Raw genomic sequence first — 27185 nt, forward strand, 5'->3', positions numbered from 1 at the left:
CACATTGCCGCATAAGATATGCTCATGTCTTGCGGCTCGGGACTGGGCTTGTCTTCTGCTCGTCTCAAGGTCCGTCAATTACGTGGAGGCTTAATAAATAGTTCGAATATGTTCGGGTGCCTCCGATGTTTTTTGACATTTTGGTGAAATTGGCCTTGTTCTTTTTCTTGTTTAAAATTTTTCCGATTTTTCTATATTTACATCGTCCTTCAATTTGTGTTTTATTAATTTTTTTTTTTTTTTTTTTTTTTTTTTATTTAATCTTTTCTTCTAATTCCCTGGTCAAATTTTCTGTCATCTTTGCTCACAATATTCGGTGTTATTATTAAAGCTGGCCTGCATGTCTTTAGAATTTTCTGCTATCAGAGTTGCCCCAAAGATATTTAAGTTTTATCACTGATTTTCTCTCTAAATTAACTTCCAAAGCAATATTTGAATTTACTAATTTCAAATTGTTTCAAGTTGTTCTCATTCATTTGAGGAATTCTCTGTTTCCATTTTATCATTCAATCTGTTCCTTCTCTAATTTTGTAGGCAGTCTGAGCTAAGTCAAGGTCACCTTTGAATTCAAAGCAAAATGTGTCCGGATCCTCACCTTCCTCATTCAAAACGTCTCTCAGTCTAACTTGCAAAATGCTTTTTTTTCCATCTGTCTAAGCACTCTCTCTCTTTCTCATTAATATTGATTTTAGTTCCGGACACTTTCAAGTCTTTTCAAACATTTTTCGGAGCCATTGTTAGTCTTTTTATTTTTCTAGTCCATCACACACGCCACACCTGACTCCAATTGTTACGTTTTTTCGTCGGTTCCGTGTGAATAAAGTCACTAATTTATTTAAACACTATTTATTAAACACTAAAAAATATTTTAAAAAAAAATAATATACGATGAAAAACTGTATAGAATCAATTTTACAAACGATTTAAATAACTATAGATTTATTTTTGAATTTTTAGCGCGTCAACTGCACTGGTATATTATAACTGCCCTCTCTAGGCCACTGCCGCTGGCTTTTATACCGACAGGTAAAAGAAATCTAAAATAGTCCAAAGATCGTTTAGGCGCATAGAGAGGTTTCGAATGTTCTCGTATGTACGCGTCCATTCTAGTGGGTCTCGATTCTTTTCGAACGAATGAGTCATTGCGGTGTCTATGCGATGTTAAGGTCATCCGAGGGCGGGCCATATTGTGAGGTTAGGTCGAGTCCACACCGGCTCGCAACAGTATAATCAACCGAGGGGAATGAGATGCGCCACCCTGTATGTGGTTTTATCAATTTTGAAATGTTGGTTACTTGTCTTATCGATGTTTATGTCTGTGGCCAACCAAAAATAACAGAATTCAAGTGTGTTTACAAAAATATTTCTTATTATAATACACTAAAAATAGTTCCCACATATAAATAATTCATCATTTCGGTTCATAAGAAATATAAAGCATAAGTTGAGAGATCAAAGTGGAACAAAGTCAAATTACCAAAAGCAAGAACTATAGATCCAAACTAACTACTTTTAATCTATTCTATTTATTACTTGTTTATGCATATGCATCATACATACTATGTACAGGGTGGGTCAAATTCGACGCTTTTAAATGGAAACACCCTTTTCTATAGGAGATAGACGAAAACTAATATCAGTGTCTGGAGCTCAATTTTCATCAAAAACACGATGGTGAAAACCGCACCTCAATATCTGTTACCGTTTCGGAGTTACGGGGGTGTTTTTCAAAAATATGCATTTTTAACAAATCGCCTGTAACTTTTTTGGCTATGGGAAATTTTGTATTTTTATGCAAACATTTCCAAAGCACCTTTTTTACCGTAGAAATTTAATAATGGTTTAAGTATAATTTTTTTTTAAATGAATAATTTAAGATTATCAAACAGAAAATTTGAAATTTTTATATGGACCCCCTGTATATTTTTAATTTATTGAAAATAATTTAAATTACCTTTCCAAAAAATATAACACTTGAATTATTTTGCTCGATTCCTCTTCGAGATATAAAGTATATAAAAATTCGCAGCGCTTTAAATTAAGTAGGCTTTGAAAACGGAACCGGCTGTAAAGCAAAAAAATTCTAGCTTGTGAGCACAAATTAAAACGAAAATAATATTTGCTATGAGAGATGCAAGAATTTTATTACATTTAAAAATATATTTAACCAATATCAACAACATTTAAACTATATTTTAATAACAATAAAAATAAATAAACAAACTAAGACATGAGATTTTTGCTACAGGTGTTCAAACCATATTAACCGTCTTGTGTTATGGAGAGACGGTGCAGTTTTTGAACATTTCACGCGAATTCATTACTCAGTGGGGTGAAAGATGCCCTGTCATAACTGCTAAGTATTTCTTAAATTCTTGTTAAAATTATGACGGAAGAATAAGGAACCTTTAGTTCTCCGCAAATATATCCATAGGATTAGATTCCATGGGCACTAAGTCAGGGGGCCTCGATGGCCAACGGCTTGGGATCTTGGTTAGCTATTGAATTATTCTTGAAATTGAAAAAAAAAAAATTTGCTGATAACTTCACGTTCAGAGGCGGTGCGTCGTCTTGCTGGAAAAATATAGTTTCGAGTTCCATTAAGGAAATATCATCAATAAGGGGTCCCAAGCCTACTAGTTAAAAGTGGGCGAACTTTTTAAAAAATTCTGTATTTCGAAGGGGATTATAACAAATATCAAGTGTGCTATATTTTTGGAAAAAGGTAAATTTTAAATTGTTTTCAGTAAATAAAAATATAGAGGGGTCCCCAAATAAAAACATAAATTTTTTCGTTGATAACTCTTCATTTATTTAATTTAAAAAAAATATACTTAAACCATTAAATTCTACGTAAAAGGTGCTATGGAAAATGTTTTCAATAGAAATATAAAATTTTCCATAGTAAAGAAAGTTTACAGCGATTTGTTAAAATGCACATTTTTGGAAAACAACACCCGTAACTCCGAAACGGTAACAGATATCGATATGCGGTTTTCACCATCATATTTTTGAACCGAAAAATTGAGCTCCAGACACCGATATTAGTTTTTGTCTGATCTCCTATAGAAAAATGGTGTTTTCTTTAAAATTAATTATAATTTGTGTAATATACGGGTTGGTCCGAATTATATTCGGGAAACTTCGGCAGCATATTCTGCAGATAAAAATAAATAAAAAAGTTTGTATAAATATATGTCCTAAGTACTAAAGTGCTTCATTTCGGAGGCAGGGTGTAGAATGTGTTTCATTTTTATTCTGTTTTTTTTCTAATTAATTTAACTAATGTAGATATTTGGATGAAAATTGGCGTCTGTGTGTTTTTTGGCATGAGAAATATAATTTCTATGTCAATATGTCTCCTACTTGTAGGGGGAGCGACCAGTGGCGGATACAGAGGGGGCCATGGTGCCCCCCCCCGTAAAATCTATAAATTGGGTCGATTTTGGATTAAAAATGACGCCCTAAAAAGCATATTCTACATTACTTTTTATTTTGCCCCCCCCCCTAAAATAAATTCCTGTATCCGCCCCTGGGAGCGACCTACATATCTTTTAACTAATTTGAAGAGTAATAACTGTTCGTCCGTACCTGGATAAAGCTACTCAGTAATTAAATATACACTTCCGTAACTTCTTGCGTAAAAAATGTCTCTTGATAAAAATCGCTACGAGCAATCGTTTTCAAGATATTTGGAATGGAAATAGTCAGTGCATGTAATTATTGACAAAAAGTAAACATGTTGACTAGATAGTTATTTGACTGGGAAACTAAATTTGGGAAGTTTTTATTTTTTTAGCTAATCATGAATTTTTCTAGGAAAAAAAAGTACGATAAAACAGTTTTTGTTGAATCTTTCAGCGCTTTCAGATGGAGCAGACCGTCCGCGACTTCGAGCAAGTACCGTGAATTTATATAAACAACTAGCGTGTACCAGCGACTTCGTTCGCGTCGAGTTAATCATTTGTAATAGTGATGACAAAGCAAAGCAAGAATTTCCATTAACATACAAACTGGATAAAATTTTGTCACATTTATGTCAGCATGAGAAAAAACAATATGGCGATATTATTATATAACTTGGTAATATTTGAGGGGTAGTTTCATCTTGTTGGAATTTGACTTTCGAAAAATCCGTTTCCCAAAAATAAGCTTTTTACGTCAAGCAGTTGAAGCAGAATCGTGGTTAAGAAATGACCCAACTTTTTGGAACACCCTGTATGATTTTTTAAAATTTTCAAAATATGTAAAAAAACCAAATAAATTATGCTCGTCCAAGCGTTTTCCCGAAAGACTAACCGTTTTTTAAATAACAAATATTTAAGCAGAATCGTGATTACTCAATGGTCATATTTTCTGAAACACCCTGTATACATTTAAACAAAATAAAATATACGTGTTTAAGAGTTTTTCCGAAAAACTCACCGGTTTTATAATAAAAAATATTTTAATATTTGAGGGATAGTTTCACCCCCTTAGAATTCGAGTTTCGAAAAATCCCTTCTTATCGAACCTCTACATCCTAAAGTCAATCTGTTTTCCAAAAATCAGCTTTTCACGTCAAGTGCTTTAAGCAGGATCGTAATTAATCAATGACAAGATTTTTCGAAACACCCTGTATACATTTTTAAAAAATCTTAAAATATGTAAAAAAACAAAATAAAATATCCGTGTTTAAGCGTTTTTTCGGAAACTTGACCGTTTTTTAAATAAAAAATATTGTAATATTTGAGGGGTGGTTTCACCCTCTTGGAACTGGAATTTCGAAAAATCCCTTCTTATCGAACCTCTACACCCTAGAACCAACCTGTACGCTAAAATTGAGCTTCTTACGTTGAGTGGTTTGAGCAGGATCGTGATTAATCAGTATGTCAGTCACTTAAGGATTTTATACAGGGTGTTTCAAAACAAATGCGAAAAACTTTAGGGGGTGATTCCTTGTTCAAAATAAAGAGTAGTTTGCTTTATAAACGTTGGGTCAAAAGTCAACCATTAGGGAGATATCGCGGTACAAAGATGGCGGAAAAATAATGTTTTTATTTTTTATCTTGAAAACGAAAGAGATAGACTAATGAAATTTTATGGAAGCATTACTGTTATGAAAACACACTTTCAGGTAATTTTTTACTTTTTTAAAATGAGTGGAAGGGGTTGAAATAAACTACCCCTTCATTCTTGTTAACGAAATTTAAAGAAAATCTTATCAAACACATGCAAAAAAAATAATTTGGATAGTTTAGTTTGTTTAGAAACTTTTTTATCTCTTGTATTTTTTTGATAAAACTCACCGATTTGAAATTAAAAAATAAAATGTAAAGCATTACATGTCACACAAAAAACATTTTCTGATAAAGAATCTAGTGGGCTGCTGGATAGTTTAGTTTGTTTAGAAACTTTTTTACCTCTTGTGTTTTTTTGATAAAACTCACCGATTGGAAATTAAAAAATAAAATGTAAAGCATTACATGTCAGGACAAAAAACATTTTTAGATGAACAATCTAGTGATAATAACGATAATAATAATCATCTAGATAATAACGTATTGCAGTAGAGTAATGTCAAATAAAATAATATTAGGAACATCCTAAAGTAACAGCGGCCGACTAGATTTTTTCCTAAAAAATTACAGCAGCCCACTAGATTCTTTATCAGAAAATGTTTTTTGTCCTGACATGTAATGCTTTACATTTTATTTTTTAATTTCAAATCGGTGAGTTTTATCAAAATAAATACAAGAGATAAAAAAGTTTCTAAACAAACTAAACTATCCAAATTAATTTTTGTGCATGTATTTGATAAGATTTTTCTTTAAATTTCGTTAACAAGAATGATAGGGGTAATTTATTTCAACCCCTTCCACTCATTTTAAAAAAGTGAAAAAATTACCAGAAAGTGTGTTTTCATAACAGTAATGCTTCCATAAAATTTTATTAGTCTATCTCTTTTCGTTTTCAAGATAAAAAATAAAAACATTATTTTTCCGCCATCTTTGTACCGCAATATCTCCCTAATGGTTGACTTTTGACCCAACGTTTATGAAGCAAACTACCCTTTATTTTGAACAAGGAATCACCCCCTGAAGTTTTTCGCATTTGTTTTGAAACACCCTGTATATTAGTATAGAAATATAGATTTCACATGGGTCGCGTATGCTCCGTCCGGATGATTTCGTCCGACGGCTATCTTGAAAAAACACGACGGACTGTCCGAGCGGACGCTCCGCTCCATCTGAAAGCGCTGTTTGGCACAAAAAATATTTCAAATTTATTATTTCAAACTAATAACTATATCCAGTCAACATGTTTAATTTTTGTCAATTATGAGATGTATTGACTATTTCGATTCCATGCAAATATCGATAAGTTTCCATGTTATACCTAATTAAAAACACATTTTTTATTGCACATTTTTTACTCAATAATGCTTCTTTAAGTGCATCTCTTTTAGTTTATAAAACGACATTTTTTTAAATGAAGAAGTATGTTTTTATCATCTCCTCATATTTATATTTACCGTAAGAGCGAAAAGAAAAACGGCGCACAGTGCTTCGTCCCATGGACAAAAATCGAAAAAAAAGTTAAAATTTACTAATATCTGAATATGTAATTTTATACTTATAGCAATGTTCAACCATACTGTATATTATTTTTCATAAACAGCGTTTTTTTGTTATAATAAATTTTGCGATCATTATCTTATATCAATGAAAAGAATAACATTCATAGTAGTTCTGTATATGGAGTTAAACGTAAACGAGTTAGTACGTACTTAATTGAAAGCCACTATGGATATTGTTAAACAAGGTATGTACTTTAAATTTATTTCTAAACAAGTTCGTTATTGTTTAGTTTTTATTTATTTTTTATAATGAACCTTAAATGGGTATAAAAATTTTACGTTTTCAAACTTCAAAAAGGCATTTAAAAAAAACATATCAAAACATATCGTATTTATTGAATATTTTTGTTGTCATATCCATACACTTTTAATTTTTGTATAGTTCACCTGCGTCTGCTTGCGACGAACTTTATTTTATAATACTTTTCAGATGGAGTAAAATTGACAAGCAATGCCGATCTGGTTAATACTTGGCTTGATCATAAGGACAAGAACTCAAAATTATTTGTATTTCAAAAAATGTGTTCTTATTAGATATTGATGAACCTTCCAGTCAAATGAGACCATTTGAGCCTGAAAAAAGCCCACTATTTTGGAGCGAAACGTCGCATAAAAAGTTTCCATCTTTCAATTTATTATAAAACTTCATACCCAAGAAAACGAAAAAATAATATATTGATATGGTCTATTAAAGAGGTAACTATTAACATCCGAACCCCTCATACCAACAAAAAGAACAGTAACAACGCGAAAAAGTAACATATTAGAAACTGATTTACAGAAATATCATATATGTGAGGATATTTCATCTACCTGTGATTTGGATACTATAAATTTGGAAGATTCTGTCAGCAGTGATTCCTCTGAATCAGAGTAGTTACGATCTATGCATTTTGTTGTCCTGAAGTAAATTTATAGTATCTTCAGTTTTTTTTTAATTAAATATAGCATTAATGTTTCTTTTTCATTAAAGAAAAATATTTTTATCTTATATTGGCTTATATTGTAGGAATCATGTTCTAATGTTATTCCAATTCTTTTTTATCACAGGGATTTATTTAATACTTACACCGTTTTCATACTATAAATTATTATTTCTTTAGATGAAACACAGCTCCCATATTTTTATTAATTAGAAGATTTTTTTTCATAAACGTGGGACTAAGAACATCATCATTTAGTACAATGAGAGTACTCATCATTTGTGTCAAATAAACCTAGTTTGAATAAATTGCCTACAATAAAAGAGAAGTTTTGCATTTTTGTCCTCTAGAGCCGTATGTTCGAAGCACTGTGCGGCGTGGCCTTGACATGAAGATCTATGACAATCCCCATATAATTCAATATATTCAAAATCACAGCGATCTTCATTTCCAAGCCGTCTTTGACGCCGATTTTTTTAGATCGTATGGTATCAATCGTTTATTCTTAAAGCCGGCTACAAACACACCTAATCAAAATTTATTTCTTATGATATACCGGGTGCGTCTCAAAAGTGGCTCACCCCTATAACTTTTTTATTTTTTCAGATAAAAAAACGAGATTTGGTATGTTAGTATATGACATAAATTAGGATTTATTGACGTATTCAACTCTTTTTGGTCGCTTCCTGTTTCACCGGAAATGACTACAACTTTTGATTTTTAAATGGCACCCTTGGTATTTTTTTACTTTATTCGATAGAAAATAACATTCTGAATAGAATGACATATCATATGTCAACTTTTGACATTCTCGCTTAATAAAAATTGTATTTTAAAATTCAATCTAGAGTGCCATGGCTATGCTAAAAATACTAATTCTTGATCAAGGAGCAATGGAAAAATAGATTTGATCGTCTAATGTTTTTAGTGTCTTGTCCTGACCGGTTAGAAAATGCTCAAATCGTATTTTTAATCATATCTCAATTTTTTCAAATGGAACGAGGCTGGCTCATTAGCATATTTGGAAAAGCATTTTTTTACGAATAATTTGATACCACACACTTGGTATTTCGAGTCAAATTTTCGTTACAAACCGCAAGGTATAATTTCAAATAAACCATATGCAAAAATGTCAAAATTGACATATGATATGTCATCCTATTCAGAATGTCATTTTCTATCGAATCAAGTAAAAAAATACCGAGGGTGCCATTTAAAAATCAAAAGTTGTAGTCATTTCCGATAAAGTGACTAGAAACAAGTGAATACGTCACTCAATCCTAATTTATATCATATACTAACATACCAAATCTCGTTTTTTTAACTGAAAAAATAAAAAAGTTGTAGGAGTGAGCCACTTTTGTGAGGCACCCGGTATGTGAAGGGTAAGGAGAAAAAATAGAAGATGTCACAAAACTGACTTTTACAGGGAAACTGATTTGTTGCCAAATATTATGTTATACATTAAGATACAAAAAATATTACTGGGGATGCGTTATTATTTGGATATCGCTTGTTATATTCAATTACAATTTAGCATGTGTTTAGGACTTTCTATTCTCAACAGCTGATTACTTAAAAATTCCTATAAAAAGAACATCGTCGTTTTTTTCCCTTACTCTTCATATGTAATAGGTAATGTTTTTTTTTTGTTTTGCATACAATTTTTTTATTTTAATTACGATATTTACTACTTGTTGTTTCCTGTATAATCTTTATTTTTTTTTTCAGAAATCTGGTAAATATTGACGCGCCTTAAATATGGGGTTAGGAAGTAGTCTATTGCAGCCTCAAGAGGTAATATTTCCGTAGTTTCCTATAATTTAACAATTTATCTAATTTTACTATATATTTATTGACGTTTTTAGCTTACATGGCGTTCCGAATTACTTATATCAATATATTTATTATTTAACGGTAAAAGAATATTGTAGCTTGAAAAAGACAAACTTTATCCATTAGAGTAGTTTTGTATCTCATAAATAGTGCTTCTAAAGATATTCGAAGTCTTAATACTCTTTTTAAGATCATATTAACTTCAATACAAATTTTATGAAAAATGGTTGACCATGTAATGTCAGACAAGATAACGTTTTTTTTAGAAAGTGATACAATATTGAAAATTTCAATATAAATTGCATAGAGAATTGGAAAAGAAGAGGTAAATCATTTTCTGTCCGTCTCTATCTATTTTACCTAAATGTCTTTTATTTTAGTTTTGAAGTTTTAAAAAATAATTATGAAAAACTGTTTTTCTTGTTAGGGGATATAATTTTTCGCAAAAAAATATAGCTAAAGTTGGTTTTAATGTAATTTGGAACGAATGTATAGGAAATGTAAAGATAGCTAATAAATTGTCTTTTCTATAGCTGGTAGCATTTAAAAAGTTACCATCCTCGGTCCCACTGGATTCAATTGAAATTCCTGAAAAATCTGAAAACAGGACAAGGACGAATTTTGGATGGCTTATTACGCTTGGAATTTTTGTGCTCGTGTTCGTAAGTATATTTAATAGTAGTGGGAACTATCGAATGAATACTATCGAAACATTCGATAGTTGCAATTCATTCGAATAATTCGATAGTTAGTAAGAAAACATTCGTTGAAAACTATTCGAATAAAAATTATCGAATAGATCCGTCATCTGCCTTGAAATATTGTATTCTAGTAATTCGGCAGCAAAAACCATTCATTTATAAAATTCATTCATTTATGAAATTCATTTATTCGTCAGGATCGATTATAAAAAATATTAACTGAATTTTAGTTGTCGCCCGGCGACGTAGGTTTCCAAACCCGACAGCGGTCGGTGGCAATGCTATGAAAGAAGCCGGCATCTTTGATTTTTTGCGGAGTCAGATATAGATAACGACACATTATTTTTTTTATTGAGGTGCTAGTATTTACACAGAAAATACATTATGAAGGGCGCTGTTGCCATATTTTGGTATTAGTTGATATTAGCAAAGAATATTATTGTTTGGCTTTAGTTAGTTAGGGATAGTATGTCTATATATTCTGAATTTTTTTTTATTAATATCCTGTTGTTACACTGCAATAATACTTGTTATTTTGGATGTAAGAAAATGATTTTTAATGTTTTTAAGCAAAGACTGGTTTAATAAATAATAATAACAGTAATAATTTGTTATACCTATTAACAACAAAATTTAAAATGATTTAATATAAATATTTTTTTTAAGTATTAGCAAAATATAAACAACAAATTAGATGTCAAAATTATTTATATTAGATCCTATTTAAAAATAATATAGTCTCTAAATTTTTTGGCAACGTTGGTTTATTGAATAATAATAATTACAGAACTAATTTGTTATATTAACAACAAATTTTAAAATCATGAAATATAAACATTTATTAATTTTCTAATCATGCAGTGTAATGGAACGAAAATATAAATAAAAAATTAGAAATCAAAATTATTTATATTAGGTGCTTCATATTTCTATTTAAAAATTATATTTACTTTTACTGGCATTTACTTTAAAAAATAAATGAAATATTTCTTCGCAAAAAACTACATGTAAGAGAATTAGCATAAACAAAATACAAAATCGTTAACTTTTTTTTAAAATTGGCACCTGTAAAACTTTCATTTTAATTTTCTCACCCCATAGTTTGAGTTCGATTACCCCATTTACTTAACCACATTACTTAAATATGATTATTAAGTTCAACTAATTCATATTATTAAAACATCTAAAATACAAATATGTATTTTTAAAATTAATTGTAAGTTCATCTCATCTCTCTTAAAAATTGCTACTTCTCAAAATTTCCCATTAAAAAATAGACCATATACCATATAAAATTAAATAATTGAAAGATCGGACTATGGAAGACCACACAAATTTTCGGAAAAATTTTGACCACCTGCACATGCACACAATCGTCAATAAATAAAATTCAAAATTAACTACTATTTTAGTATTTTAACTATTTTAATAAACGCAAAAATAGTAGTAATAATAATCAAACGAATACTAAATTTCATTTATCAAAAGCATTCGATAGTCGTGGCTCAACGATAACCATTTAGTCGCACGGCGAGGTTGTCACATATGCTTTAGTATACAAATGAATGAATGATTTTATTCGAATAAAACCATTCGATAGTTGAAATCATTCATTCATTAACCATTCGATAGTCTAATTCATTCGATAGTTCCCATCGCTAATATTTAAGGCAGAGATTGACTTGACACGAGCGTTGTAATGTAACGTTTTGTAACACGAGGATTCGCTAGACAATGCCCGGAAATAATCGGCGAACCGAGCGGCTCAGATTTTTAGCGAATCTCTTTGATTGTTACAAGTCAGTGTTTAAAGTCCGTATTCCAACCATATTTCTAGTAGATACAGTGGTTTTAATTGTGGTTAAACATGACTCTATTAATTGCAAGAAATATAAATAAATACGGTAATCGCAAAACATTTTCCGATGCACGTCATCAATCATATCGAAATTGACACTAAAGCCTATTAAACCTGACTAGTTGAAATTTTGGCAATAATGTTTAAATTTGTTGTATAATTTTGATACCGAGCAGCCCTTCGTTTTAATTTATAGAACAAATGATTGTAACAGATATTTTATTTAGATTAAAGCTGCAAAAATTAGTTTAAACCAAATTTTATTATCGCTATATTGGTCGCATTGCTCCATGTTCAGCAACGTTGTCGTTTATTATTTGACAATTATCATGTCAGTCATTATGTTGTATAATATCGTGTTGTTGTTAAATCTTTGCGAGTAATTCTCGTTTTTTGGCTATTTTCATTGTCTTTTTTTAAAAATTGTACTTTTAAGCACAAATAGTTCTTTTAAGAACTAAGTTTTCGAGTTTTTGTATTGCATTTCTTGAAATTGTGGGTTGAAAATATGCTGAAGCATTTAAGCAGTCAAAGCAAAAAGCTTGTAGCTTCCCTGATAAACTATTTTGAACGAGAACGTAACAATAAATATCCTTTATTATTGACTGCAGTCAGAGAAGTAAGTTGATTGGTAAACACCATTATACATTGTGCATTTCCTGTTACTTGTTATTACCACATGTGGTGTTGTAAGATGTACATCAATAAATGAAACATAATCCATAATAACGCTTAGAATAATCTTCATAACGAACTAGTTTTTGGCAATATGTAATAAGTAGAATAAGCTATAAAACAAATAAATCAATTAATTACTAAAATATTAATTATTAAATTAAAAATAAAACGTAAAAATCTTAAAAAATTATGTAATAAATACATTGTTTCCCAATTTTACGTTAAGATTCATCTCATAAATCCATCACAATCTGGCAGCGCTGTCGCCATCGCTTGTCACTGAAAGCTGATCACGTGCATCGGAAACTGTTTTGCGATTACCGTAGCTAAAAGGTTTGAATAAACGTCCCAATTTTTAGATCCGACATTTTTTAAAAGCTAAAATAATACACAGTGAGTCGAGCATTAGAAACGAGATTTTCGCGTTTCGACTCCGAACTAAACGCTCGTCGCGAGCAGCGAACAAGCGTTACATTACAGCGGTCGGCTCAAGTCAATATCCACCTTAAAAGAGGAAAAATATGGGAGCTTTTGAAGTGGAACTTCTTTACGCGCGATGGGAGTAAAAATTGAAGGCCGTATACACATTAGACGCGAGAGGAAAAATTTTGGATACGACGCGACGTTTCGTTTACATCTTCATCAGGGTGGGTCTAACGATTTGTTATTGAAGAAAAATGTGGGTCGATTTTGGCATAATTGGGGATTGGGAATGGGCTACAGGCTGGGGCCTTTAAGGTTTCGAATCGATCGATTCCTTTAAAGGGACGAAATCATCAGGATTTTTCTTAATTATGGGTCGATTGGAACCAAACTCGGCACGTGCTGTACAGGGTGTCCCATTTTGGTTGAAATCATACGGTATCTCCGTTATTAGTGAAGATAGAAGGGTGCGGTTTGCACAAACCTGTCTCACTTTTTTGTCAAACGGAAGATGCCGTAAACAAAATTTTCATAGTCCTCTTCGTTTCCGAGCTACAGGGTCTTTTTGAAAGTTTTGCAATTTGGGACACCTCCTGTATCTCTGTTATTGTTAAAGCTATCGAGAAGGTGAAAATTGTTTATTGTAGAACTTTTTACGTAGAATACAGTGGCGTCTGTTTTTCTACAAAAAAAATATTTTTTAAAATATGAACTAAAGTTATGTTTTTTTAAATGGAACACCCTATATATTTATAAATCATGATCTGTCTTGCCATAAGCTTCTCAAAAATATATATTACTCTATATTTATTTTCACTATTTACTGCAATATTTAAAAGTTTTTATTAAAACATCATATTTATTAGTAGGCCATGATTGATAATAAAAGAAACTAAAGAATTATTAAAAGTATACTGCTATCTGTCTCTTGTTTTATTTTGGGAGGTGCTAATAAATTCTTTATATATTAGGGAAACTTAACTCTCTACCGCTATTTGTAAATCTTGGAATACGTGTATACATAAGAATAATCTATCTATCGTATCGGAAATTTTAGATATTCCTTTAGCTAATTTACGTGAAATATACTTTCAGCAAGATGGGGAACATTCACCCTCATAACTATGGAAATATTAGAATACTGTTAAGTTATTATTTTTCATATCAATGAATGCAACCAATGGAACCAATGAACGCATATTGATAGCCTCCTCGATTCCCGGATTTCGCCGTTCTCGATTTATGATTTTGGGAATTTTTGAAATACGAAATATATCGTAGGCACTACAACATGTCGAACACCTGAAAAATGTTTTAATAATTCAAGATTTAGATATTTGCAAACCCATCCCGTTATAAAAAAAAAAGAAAAATATATTCACAGTTTCAGTGGTAACAGTTATTTCAAAAGTAATTTATATCAATCCCAAATAAATTTTAATATGTGTATGACTATTTTAGTAAATACCATTTTGATTTTTTGTTATTTATCATGGCCTACTAATCAGAAAATGATATATTATTTTAAATATTGCAGTAAATAGTGAAAATAAATATAGAGTGATATATATTTTTGAGAAGCTCATAGCAAAACAGATCATATGATTTATAAATATACAGGGTGTTCCATTTGAAAAAACATAACTGTATTCTACGTAAAAAAGTTCTACAATAAGCAGATTTTGCCTTCTCGATACCTTTAACAATAACAGAGATACAGGGGGTGTCCCAAATTGCAAAATTTTCGAAAAGACCCTGTAGCTCAGAAATGAAGAGGGCTATGAACATTTTGTTTGCAGCATCTTCCGTTTGACGAAAAAGTGGGACAGGTTTGTGCAAACCGCACCCTTCTATCTTCACTAATAACGGAGATACCCTATGATTTCAACCAAAATGGGACACACTGTACATCTATGGTGTCTGAATGTGTCTCAAAAACAGCAAGAATATCATCCACATACCTAAACCATACTTTTGGAAAATACTCAAACTGATTCTTAGCCTCCACTTCAAACCTGCTCATGAATAAATTAGCCATATAAACGCTCAACTTGTAGATTGTACTTTAGTTTATAATCATCTGCTGATGATGCTACCATGGTTAGCGAAGTGCGCGTCCAGTGTAAAAGTAAAATTGTTTTGGTGTATTGTGGTGATTTAGTGTTTTATTTTGCTGTGTAACACCAAAGGTTCCAACCCTCAACTGTAATCGGTTCTCCATAAACGTCTAACCTACCATCGTTAATCGTTATTCACCCTATATTTTTTTATATAATTCAGTAACGCCTAAGTGAAACATATAATTATCCAATAATTAAACATGAACATTGTTTTTGAATAAATATATTGATAAATAAGCGGAATTGTTAAATAAACCGGATTATTATTGTTAATTAAATTGAAAACGTCGCATTCATTTTTGGAATTAAATATTTAATGTTTTCTATATACCCTTACTTAAAATTAACAAAATATTTGTACTAGGCGTTTATTTTTTTTTATTTTAGATACCTTTTATGGGATATACCTTGTATCATTCAAATATTAAAAGAATAATGGTGGGCTACGATCAGTGTGGTAATGTTTGTGGCATGAAAAATGAAAAATTTGATGGAATTTCTTGCTCCGGAAAAGATATGACTAACTTACCGTAAGTATTTTTTTTGTACTGTTATACAGGTGTGAACCCAATATTTTTATTAATATCCTGCACCTTTTAAAAATATCTTCTTAGATATACAGTATAATTTAGAAATGAGCAACAAATCTCACTCTGCGATTCAATCGGCTCTCATAAGAAACTGCGACTGCTATTTTTTTATTTGCGAGTTTCAATTTAGGCAACCAATATTACTATAGTTGCGATTTACGATTTTGCTGCGATTGTTATTTTGTAAACTAGAACTAGGACCGTGATATGTAGGGTGTTTCTCAAGAGTGGTTTTCCCCTATAACTTTTTTTATTTTTTCTGATATAAAAAATAATATTTTGTATATAGACATTGGGCATAAAATAACTTTGGTTCCTATTTTAATTTACTTAGTTAAAATTAGAAAATATGTAAAGCAATACCTATTCCGTATTAGGTTAATATGCATCTTAATACACATTAAATACTTACATAAAAATATGAACAAATGTGAAATTTATATATAATTGGAAGGTTTTTTAAAAAATGAAACGATTTTTATCTGCATATTTATCGAGTTTGCTGCCTCAACAGCCTTCTCTTTTAGTCTTTTCAAAAGCAAAATATCTTGCATAGAAACATCGTTTTCTTCAACCATGTGAAAGTTTTGTGAGAAGGATTTGACAGCATCGTTAAGTTTCATTTTTACATTTTAAGTCGCCATTTGTTTTGGCTAGGTTTGATTATTTTTGTTCCCACTGCTTCCTTGATAAGTTTATTTATTTTCTTCAGTTTGTTTCTGGCTACATTTCAGCCAACACAAATTCTTTTTCTCCTTAAGTTCATTTATAATTATTTTTTTATTTTGTACCTTAGTATGATTTCACCACAAAATTCCTTATTTTTATTTTCGTCTTTTTATATCTGAAATATTGCATTTCGCAACAGCAAATATATCAGAAATGTTACCCGTGCTTTCCTTCCTTGTCAGTACAATTATTCAATATCTTGTATTTCCTAAGCAAGGTATGTTTAATTGACGCCATTTTTTTGGCGATATGATATAAGTGACTGTTTGTTCTGGTCTGCTTGGGATCTTTAGAAACATTAGTGACTGAAAATTACTGTTTTTTGTAAGACTTTAGGAAATTTTAGTTTTGCCTGGAATGCGAAAGTTATCTATCTCAAAATATCCCTCTATGAAATTATAAGAAATCATTTAATACATGTTTAAATTTTAACTTTAATAATGAAAAGTTTTTCATTATTTAAAGTAGAATATGATTCTTTTAATGTGATATATTTTTACAGATATTTACATTACACTAATGGCCATGATATCCATTCTCCTAGAAACTGTGTTGCGGAATGTCCCAGTGGCACGTAAGTACTAATATTTATCAACTATGAAACTTTACACTAATTACGTTTTTTTTTAGTAAACCGGTCAACGGAGTATGTGTAAGTTCTACATCAAATTCGGATTCTTCTGTAACTAACGGTGTTTCGAGTAGCCAAATTCAACCAGATCTGCCAGTATATCTGAACAGTGTGGTATGGCAAACGATTATTTGTGCTTTATTATCTATATGTAAGTATCAGATTTTCCGTACTTCTTCTTAGGTCGCCGTCTCCCCTCGGAGGTTGGCGATCCAACTGGCTATGATAGTGCGTGCTCCACCTCCCCTTTGCTGTGGAGCTTGGTGGTGGATGAACTACTAGATGAATTAACTCTAGCGGGAATACACTGCATTGGGTATGCAGATGACATAGTCATGATCGCTCGGGGGAAACATGAAGGCACCTTGTGTGATATTATCCAAAGAGGACTCCGTATCACTGAGAGATGGTGTAGGACTGTCGGGCTGAGTATCAACTCAGACAAAACCGCGATAGTGCCATTCACCAGAAGGCGAAGTCTGAAAAACTTGAAAAGAATCCAACTAGATGGAAAGGAAATACTGCCAACACAGGAAGTCAAATACCTGGGAATAACCCTGGAATAACCCGGAAATAGATGGGGCTGCTCCCCTAACATTTTGCGCTGGATGTATACCATGATAGTAAGACCCATGATTACTTATGGAGCAGTTGCCTGGTACACAAAACTAGAGCAACGGACGGCAAGGCTAAACCTATGCAAAGTCCAGAGACTAGCATGTGTTTGCATCACAGGAGCCATGAGAACCTGTCCAACAGCAGCAATGGAGGTCATTCTAGATCTAACACCACTGCACATTGTCATTGGTAGATATGCCAATGCGACAATGATTAGAATGGTCACTAACGGAATTAGTACTGGGAGAATTGTTAGATCTGGGCTTGGAACACCCTCAAAAAGGAAATACCACTTCTGCAACTCCCAGTGGACGATATGCCAAGAACGTACAACTTTGACAAACATGTCAATGTATTGAGCAATAAGAAGGATTGGAAGAGCGAAACGCTTGCCCAGCAGTTAAAGACCATACCATAACTTGTATACTGATGCTTCAAAACCAATACCGAGACAGGGATCGGAGTGTTTGGGCCGAGCTAGTACTCCGAACCAATGGGCACTTACCTAGTATCCCTACAGGCAGAAATCTACACTATCAAAGAGTGATGCGTACAACTTATCTTAGATAGGAACTATCGGAAGCAAGAAATAGCCATCTTATCTGATAGTCAAGCAGCGTTAAAGGCGATCAACTCAGTATCAATCAATTCGAAATTGGTCAAAGAATGCATAGAAGCTGAATAAATTAGGCAAAGAAAACAAAGTCCTCCTACACTGGGTGCCTGCTCACCAAGGGATAGAAGGCAATGAAAAAGCAAATAATCTAGCTAGGAAAGGAGCGAACACTCCACTAACTGGACCAGAACCGTTCTGCTTTCCAAGTGGTAACCAACTCAAGGCGGAACTCAAGAACTTGGAAGATTCCATCCGCAACCTGGAATGGAAATCTTGCAATGGTCTAGGACACTCGAAGAAGTTTCTGAGGGCTTATGATCAAGAAAAATCACAGATCTTCCTGGGTCTGAGTAAGAACAATCTTCGGATTGTCACGGGGTTTTAACAGGACACTGTCTCCTCAATGAACACCTCATTAGATTGAAACTAAGAAGAAACGGCGAATGCAGATTCTGTGGGGAAGATGGTGAAACACCAGTACACACCTCATCACTGAGTGCGCCGAGACGACAACCATTCGTGCCATGAATTTTGGTACGACTGATATTGGAGATGGAGAACTACCCTCTATAAAACCGTCCCAGATACTGGCTTTTGTCAAAGCCCTGTGACTGTATGATGAGTTATGATTCAAGAAAGGGGGACACAATGGATCTGTAAGGTCGAAGTGATTAACCCCCCTCCCACTCATTCTAAATTCTAAAATTCTAGTGCGTGAAACTGCACCTCTAAAAGTTTCAGTAGATGTTCTTCCGAACCAACGACGCAGATCCTTAAGCCAGGAGTTTTGCCTTTTTCCCACTGATCTCCTCACTGATATGACTAGGAGTACCTCGTATAGTTCACCCCTCATGATGTGGCTAATCTAACTTCCTTTTCTTAACTGTTGATAGGGGCTGATAACTCTTTATCTTTGCCCATCCACCTGAACACCTCATTTGCGTATTTCGATAATATACCATGTAGGGAGCATAAGGTCCCAAAGTCCCGCCCACCCCCAGTCTTAGTTCAGCAGTGAAGATGTCTCTCACGGTATATTTGGTATAGTTCGTAGTCGCATTACTAGCGTAAGATTTTATAGCATAAACCCTTTGAATAAGAAGACTAAGGAAGGAGCATAATGCTATCCATGTATTCATGCATGGTGGGCGGAAAAAGCACCATAAAAGCAAATGGAAATTGTGGCAGAACTTAAATTAACAGTGACACTATCGCGATTGATCAAAAAAGACTCTAAAATAGTTGGTTGTGTAGCGTGCGGTAGATCTCGGCAAAAATTGAGTGAAATAATGGAACAACTTTTCGCTAGTAAGTGACTATATAATATACATACGTGTAGTAAACCGATCATTTATGAAATTCACTTAAATTAACTAAATTATATATTTTTCTTGCATTTTAGCTTTTATTTATTACTTGTCAAAGATTAGATGTCAAAAGAATTTAGATCACGTTAATTTGACTTACCTGCTTCAGTAGCGTATCGGATGTTTGTGTTAAATACTTATTATAACTTATCTATTTTTATTAGAATTATATATTTTTATAACAATTTTAATAACTACCAACATTTATTCACAACGTAAAATAAAACAACAAATTATTGAGTCTACCCCACGTTTACCCTACATCATAGTTTTACATTTTTTAAATAAAATTAGAACGACACTGATAAACCGGAATTTAAGTCGGCCATATTTGAGGCCCATCGCGGTGTACCTAAGATTTTTGATATGCTCCTTCCTTAGTCTTCTTATTCAAAGCATAAACCAGTAATATTCATTTATGTAAAAGAGTATCAAAGATAATATAATATCTATATCTACAAATGACTACAAATATAAAACAAACGAAATATCAACAATAACATTTATTTATGACTTTTGACACTTAAAGAAAAATAATACTGTTATAGTGCAATGTTTAGATTAAAGCATTAAAATGTCCTTTGTAGCACCATTTTTTTCGTTTTTAGTCTGTTCGCTTCTTTTTGCGAGCGCGATCCATAAGTTCTGGATAAAGCTCTTCTTATCACGCCCTCTCTTGCCGAAGCTTGGTGATCCAAATGGCAATTGTGGCTCTGGAAACTGCAACCCGGAAGATTTCCGCAGACGAGCGTTCAAACAATCTCCTTAAATCTTTTAGCCATGAGTTCTGGCGTCTTCCTACTGATAATTTATAATTTATTAAATCCTTAAGACATGTTTTACATGTATAGATCAAGTCTACAAAAACATTACATATAATATCTAATACTTACTAAATTTTTCACGACAATATTTATATTAAAAATACACATATATGGAAAAAAAAAGAAAAAAAAAACACGCTAAAGTTCTCCGCTGTAAGCGTGGTATTCCTCCAGACTATAGAAAACTCTGTCAACCAAAAAATTCCACAACTTGCTTTTAAATAACTGTGGCTCAGATATTTCCCTAATTGTAAGAGGTAAGCCATTGTACAATTTCACACCAACGTAATACACATTACTTTCCACTGCTGTTAAAGAATGTATTGGATATATCAAGTCACTGCGGCGCACAGTGTGAAATTTTGACGTTCTAGGTGGAATTAATTCGATTTGCCAACTTTATCCCAGGTCCTAAGTTATTGTAAAATTTATTCAAGGAATGTCCATTCATCAATAAAAAAACATATGTTTATTTTTAAAATCAAGCTTATTATTTAAAAATGCTCATTACTTTATCTTTCGGACAAAACGATAAAATCATCTAAAATATCTAGCCCGTTTAGTCAAATTTTGCAGGCGTTTTAGTGAGAAGTGTTTACTTTCACGGAATGACTACATTGATATTATTTTTATATTAGGCCTACGTAGTAAACTATCATTTTTTAAAAATATTTCTGCTATATAGTTTGACTGAAAAGAAATGTTAAAGAAGTACCTACAGTTACCTATGAAAAATTGTAATTTAGCTACTTTAAATATGTTTTTGTTACATAATACCACATAATACCACGATAACTTTGTCATTTCTTGAAAGGCCACTTTTTATAGCATACGACATAAAAAATTAGCTGCGTTTAGGTGCGCTTTAGCTATACATATATATTTTTTAAGATGGCTGCGCGCTTCACTCGTCAGGATGTATATGAGGTTTGTACTTCTAACACTCCAAAGAAGCGGCGAAGCGCTGTGGTGAATTTTATATTGGAACGCTTTGATTCTAGTAATCTTTCAAGAGCTGTCAAAGAAAATATAAGAGTTGCGGCCAGGACGTTTTGTCAGAAAATCGAGATCAAACGGAAAAAGGCAAATAAGCATAAACATATCTTCTTATCTAAAAATTCTGATTGGTTAAGAGGAGAATTTCGATTATCTGTATTAGCAAGAGTAAAAAATGAAAGAAAAACCTCAAATAGAGTCTCTTTGTGCGGTAAGGTTCGTCGAGAAACCAACAATTGATTATTTTATTTTCTTTGATTGTATGATTTTCTCCGATTTAGATAGTTTTTCCAAATCGGTTTGACCCACAAACATTTTATAGTGTATTTTGTTTGTATATAGTACTTTCTTATTTGCCTTTCTTATAGATTATGTATTTTTGGTTCGGCAACGCCACATTTTGTAAATTTTAGACACTCCGTATATTAAACTCCGTAGTTACTAACCTCAGAACTATTCTCTAATCAACAAATTTTTTTATTAAAAATAACATTTTATGAATCACTGATAATATAGTAAAAAGTTTCCCATATATGTACCAAACATTATGAGAGACCCTGTATATGCCCTACTACGATTATTTTGGTGCATGGTCTACCTTGCCTTGATAAAATTTCTTATATAAAAACGAAAAAGACTAATATTTCATTAAAAGAGTCGCTGAAATATTTTTTTCCAGCTACAACCCGTAAATTTCACACTGTGCGGCGTCGAGTTGAATAATCATGAAACTGCTTATTCTGAGAAAATTTTGCAAAATTATTCCTGACAAACATCAATACTTCAAAGATATATAAAGACGGCACAGTCAACACACGAAATTTTTTAAAAAAGGATCGACAGGTAGATGCTCTACTCACACCAGCAATTGTCCTTATTATCCGCTTCTGAACCCTAAACACTCGCAGTATGTGCGATGAATTGCCCAAAAACTATTCCATATTTTACACGGCTATAGAATTGGGCATAATAATATGAACTAATAACTTCCATGACTGCCACCTGTTTTAATCTATATATAGCATAAGAAACTGATGTTATTTTTCTACATAGTTCATTTATGTGAACATCCCAAGAAAGCTTATTGTCCAAGTATACACCCAAAAATTTAACATGCTGTTCTTGTTTATCGATTTTACCGTTTACTTTTAATTAAATGTGATTCATTTATGGTACAGTAGAGGGTGTAAATATAACAAAGCTAGTTTTTGTGCGTTTAAAGAACAGTTTGTTAGTGTAAAACCAATTATAAATTTAGTAAGCATATGTTGTGTCATTGAAACTGCTCAATCAATATTTTCCTCCGAAACCATATAACTGGCGTCATCAGCAAACATTACAATACTTCTATCTCCACATACCTCCGGTAAATCATTAATAAAGATCAAAATGATCTTTTCCCTTGGGCACTTTGCCCTCTATTATGAGACATATATAGTATCTATCGCATGACCCAGGTATTGCATTTTCTTTCCTTGATGGTGTTCAGTATTTCTTTTTTTGTAAATAAAGCTCTTGGTTGTACTTTAATATACTTTTTTACAGTTTATTGTAGTATTTGTAAGACATGTTTTTAAACTGCTGCTCTGTGTCAATATAATTCACCTTTTATTAAACCGTGTCAATATTTCTAGCATCCTGATTACTTTTATATTTTTATGTTAAAGTTTTCTGAACCTAGAAAGAACCTGGTAAAAAACCTAGTATATTTTCCATATTTGTTTTTTCAACAACGGGCTTCAAAACTGTCTTCCCTAAATTCTTGAGGCCCGACAAATGTAGCTTTAGTTACTTACAGCACTGTTGTTTGGTCAATAGCCAGCTGTTGACTCTTGTGAAGTCAGTCACTATTCATATCGAACATTTTAGTTCAGGTTTTATATTTTTTTTAACTTAATCTCTCGTACATTACTCAACCGTTCTGATGCTTATTTACAATTCGCAATTTATTGCAAAATGCAAGAAGTGACTAAGGCTAAGCGCAAATCGAGTCGCGTCTATCGCGTGTGACATGACCTGGCACGACGCGAATTTTTGTAAACAACAGAAATAAATGGGACAGCGCAAATTGGCTACACAGTGCAGCGTGGCGCGGCCCCCGTAACCTGACCAGGGCCCGTCTCTGTAGTTCAGACACAGTCTTGCGCGCGTCGTGTGCCTCGCGTTCGCGTGCTTGTTTTTTTATTATTGAATATAGTAAAATTTCTACTTCGGCATCGTCTGATTCTTCTTCTGAACTAAAGTTGGTTGGTTAGGTTAGGTTGTCACTGAAAAACTGCGTCCTAATTTGAGGACCTCCAGATCATGCGATACATGCGACTCAATTTGCGCCTAGCCTAAGAATGCTCACATGTGGCTTATATCATGTTGTAACGCTGAGAAGCCGACACCATACTATACCGCATTTAGCGCATTCTCCTATTCCATTCTATACCTCGTTAGAGACATCTTCAGTGCTGAAATAAGCTTGGGAGCGGGGCTTAGAAACCTTATGCTCTCTACTAGTGATGTGTCGGTATTTGAGTAACGCGATTTTGGAGCGGTATTTTTTTGTAACGTCGTGTCGCCCTCCACAACGAATCAGGAACCTGTTACTTAAGAACGACGATCATAATGACGACAAAATTATAAATTATTTATAATTTGCAAATAAATTATTTATAATCGCACTTGAAGTTAGCCCGAACCGTAGTAACCACATAGCGACGTGTTTAGCTCCAGCCGTCGCAATTTCGTCGGTCGCCAAGAGTAGTATCTGGAACTGGTATGTCCATAGCGCGGCGCGATCTCGATCGGGACGTCTTCGCTCCAGCCGTCGCGCTCCTAGAGTTGTAGTTCCCTGTCGCGAACAGAACTAACTACTGTAACTGGGCATCGACGCTCGACCTCGGCGGCGACCTACTTCGCTCCAGGCGTCGCGCTCCTAGAGTTTTAGTTCCCTGTCGCGAACAGAAGTAACTGCTGTAACTGATTATCGACCCTCGACCTCGGCGGCCACGTACTTCGTTCCAGCAGTCGCTGGAGCGCTTCTAGGGTTTCGGTTTTGCCTGTCGCGATTTCGTCGGTCAAATATACATTTACATATATTTGGAAAATGAGTGGTCGGTTACTATTGGCGTTGATGCTCCCGTCGCTACGTTACTGTCGAAATAGCGATTTTTGGTATCTACAAGGCATGGTATAAAATAGTGTTGTTTGAAAGATGAAACGCAAAGGCAAATAAAATAACATAAAAATATTTTATTTGCTTTTATACATTTACATAAGTTTTATTGTTTATATCTATTTTTACGGTTAGGTTAGACCAATAAACAATTCAATTTTTTTTGACAGTGGTTTGGACTTTGTTCTTGATTTTAACATTAAATATATTATATTGCAATACACATAAATATGACCCGTCCTTTTATTTAAACGAAAATTGATAAAAGTAAAAAAATAACAAGGAATGTCATCGTTTTTCTAAACATGAGATAGATTGGCTATACACAATTATAAACTCGATATTTGGAAAATGAGTGGCGGATAAAAGTTACATTAATCTACAAAATCTAGGAACTAGTGGGGTTTGGTTTTATCCTAGATTTTCTTTCTCGCTAGACAGTCGAGACTACTTTCTGCTTAATCTACAAATATGGATAAGTTAGATATATTTTTAGCGAGGACCGCAACACTTTGGAAGTCGGAACCTCGGTTACAAAATCGCGGTATTTTCTCGCGGTATTTTTCTGGAACGGTGGCTATTTTAACGCGACTCACGTGGAGCCGGTATTCCCATCACTACTCTCTACATGGTATATTATGGAAATACGCATAGAGGATACACGCACATATATTTATAAAGTAACCATATTGACTCCAAACTGCATTCTGTGAAGCCAAGCCGGTGAAGTGGGTATATAAATCTTCTGAAGGAACTTGTATAAGTCGCTCAGTTAGCTTTGCTCAAGCGTAGTGCGCAGGCCTGGATTTTGAATTATTGATCGGATAACTAGACCCACTAAACCAATAAGAGACTAGACGCTAGCACCAGCTGTTCATTCGTACGGCTCCGTCCAACTTCTTACGGCTTTCGTTTGCGCTCCCGTTCGACAATTGGCTAATCCTCAGAGTAAGGGCTAATCGATCCTCACAATAGGAATTGATCTCAAATCCAAGGAGGCAATAGAGAAAGAGGGACATATCCTCTATTACAGATACGGGACAACACCGGTATCAGGTCTAAGGAGAGACCAAGTTAAAGAGGTGGAGAAAATGGTGGAGACAGATCCTCCACCTCACGGGTTCCTCAGCCGGAGGCAAGCTCCTCGACTGTGAAGGGCGGCACGGAGGGCCAAACTCCAACCGTGGGAGGGTGTGTAACTTCGGAGGAAGAACTGTTGTCAAAGGAGGATGGGAAATTCCCTGTCTTCTCTACAACAGGGGTATGATGGGTTATAGATTGTGCGATGACTCAAGGAAGGGGGGTACAATAGATCTTTAAAGTCGCAGTGATTAACCCCCCTCTTACTCATTCTACATTCTACAAGGGCTAATCGATATTCGGAATTTTGGAGTTGCGCTGTTGCGCCAGTGTCGGCCTAACAGACGAACTTACGTGAAATAAACATGGACCGGTTATCTAGTTGTCTCTAACTGGGCTTCAACTCCAACACGTTGCAGGGATAGGCGATAATACGGAGCGTACGACGATACAAGTACATCTCAAAAGCGTTAATGCGATTTTCTAATGTCTGATTGAGCTTTCAACTCTCAGAGCCGTAGAGGAATACTGGAAAGATGTAGCAACGCAGCATACGTATGCGCAGTTCGAGGCTTAGATCTCGGCTGGAGAAGAGGTTTTCTTGGAAGCAAAAGTACGTTTGGCCTGTTCGATCTTCGCCAAAATTTCAGTTTTTGGGTCGCCAGCGTCGAAGGCTAGATATTTTATGGACGATACTTGTCTTCGTTCATTCGTTGCGTTCTAGGTCACGTTAGATATAAAATTTTCGATTGGCATTACCATAAAAAAGCTATATGCTTTTTAAGCCACATACTCATTATGCGTTAATACGATAAAGGATGACGGACATTTATATTTTTCCACTCAGTAGTTTTATACAGGTACGGACGAAGAGATAGTACTATTCGAAACAGTTAAAAAACATGTAGGTGGCCCTCCCTACAAGTAAGAGCCATATTAACATCGAAATCAAATATCTTATGTCAAAAAACATCCAGACACTAATTTTCATCCAAATATCGACTATAGTTCAAAAATGATTCAGATAAAAGAAGTAAAAATACTACACCCTGTATTTCCTAAACGAAGCATTTTAGAATATAAAGTTATACGAACTTCTTTTACTTATTTTCATCTACAGAATATGCATATGCGAAGTTTCCCGAATACAATTCGGACCACTCTGTGTAATACTCTTATATTATTTATCCCTTAGCCCTCAATGAAATTGACAGGCACAATTAATACATATTGTAATAGGTATTTCCGATTTAAACAACTTTTATTGTATGTTTCAGTGGTGTCCATGGGCATGTTATTTTTATTCCGTCATGCCACAGCCTGTTTAGTATGGTCAATCATAATAATATGCTATTCAGCTTTTATCATAGCTTCAGTAGCGTTTTGGTAAGTTGTTTATTTATTTTTGAAATA

At 33.4% G+C, this 27185-nt stretch overlaps 1 protein-coding gene across 2 annotated transcripts in view; it reads left to right on the forward strand.

The window, feature by feature from the left end:
* Positions 1-27185, forward strand: part of LOC115879843 (choline transporter-like protein 1) — an 86875-nt gene that overhangs the window by 21682 nt on the left and 38008 nt on the right. For both annotated transcript variants that reach the window (XM_030896838.1, XM_030896839.1), the window contains exons 2-7: positions 9274-9339; positions 9912-10040; positions 15546-15688; positions 16980-17051; positions 17108-17259; positions 27050-27158. In XM_030896838.1, coding sequence (XP_030752698.1) covers positions 9304-9339; positions 9912-10040; positions 15546-15688; positions 16980-17051; positions 17108-17259; positions 27050-27158 — 641 coding nt within the window. In that variant the 5' untranslated portion in view covers positions 9274-9303. The remainder of the gene's footprint in view (positions 1-9273; positions 9340-9911; positions 10041-15545; positions 15689-16979; positions 17052-17107; positions 17260-27049; positions 27159-27185) is intronic.

The sequence above is a fragment of the Sitophilus oryzae genome, unplaced genomic scaffold, assembly GCF_002938485.1.
Source record: "Sitophilus oryzae breed Bouriz unplaced genomic scaffold, Soryzae_2.0 scaffold_158_pilon_pilon, whole genome shotgun sequence".
Taxonomy (NCBI): Eukaryota; Metazoa; Arthropoda; class Insecta; order Coleoptera; family Curculionidae; genus Sitophilus; species Sitophilus oryzae.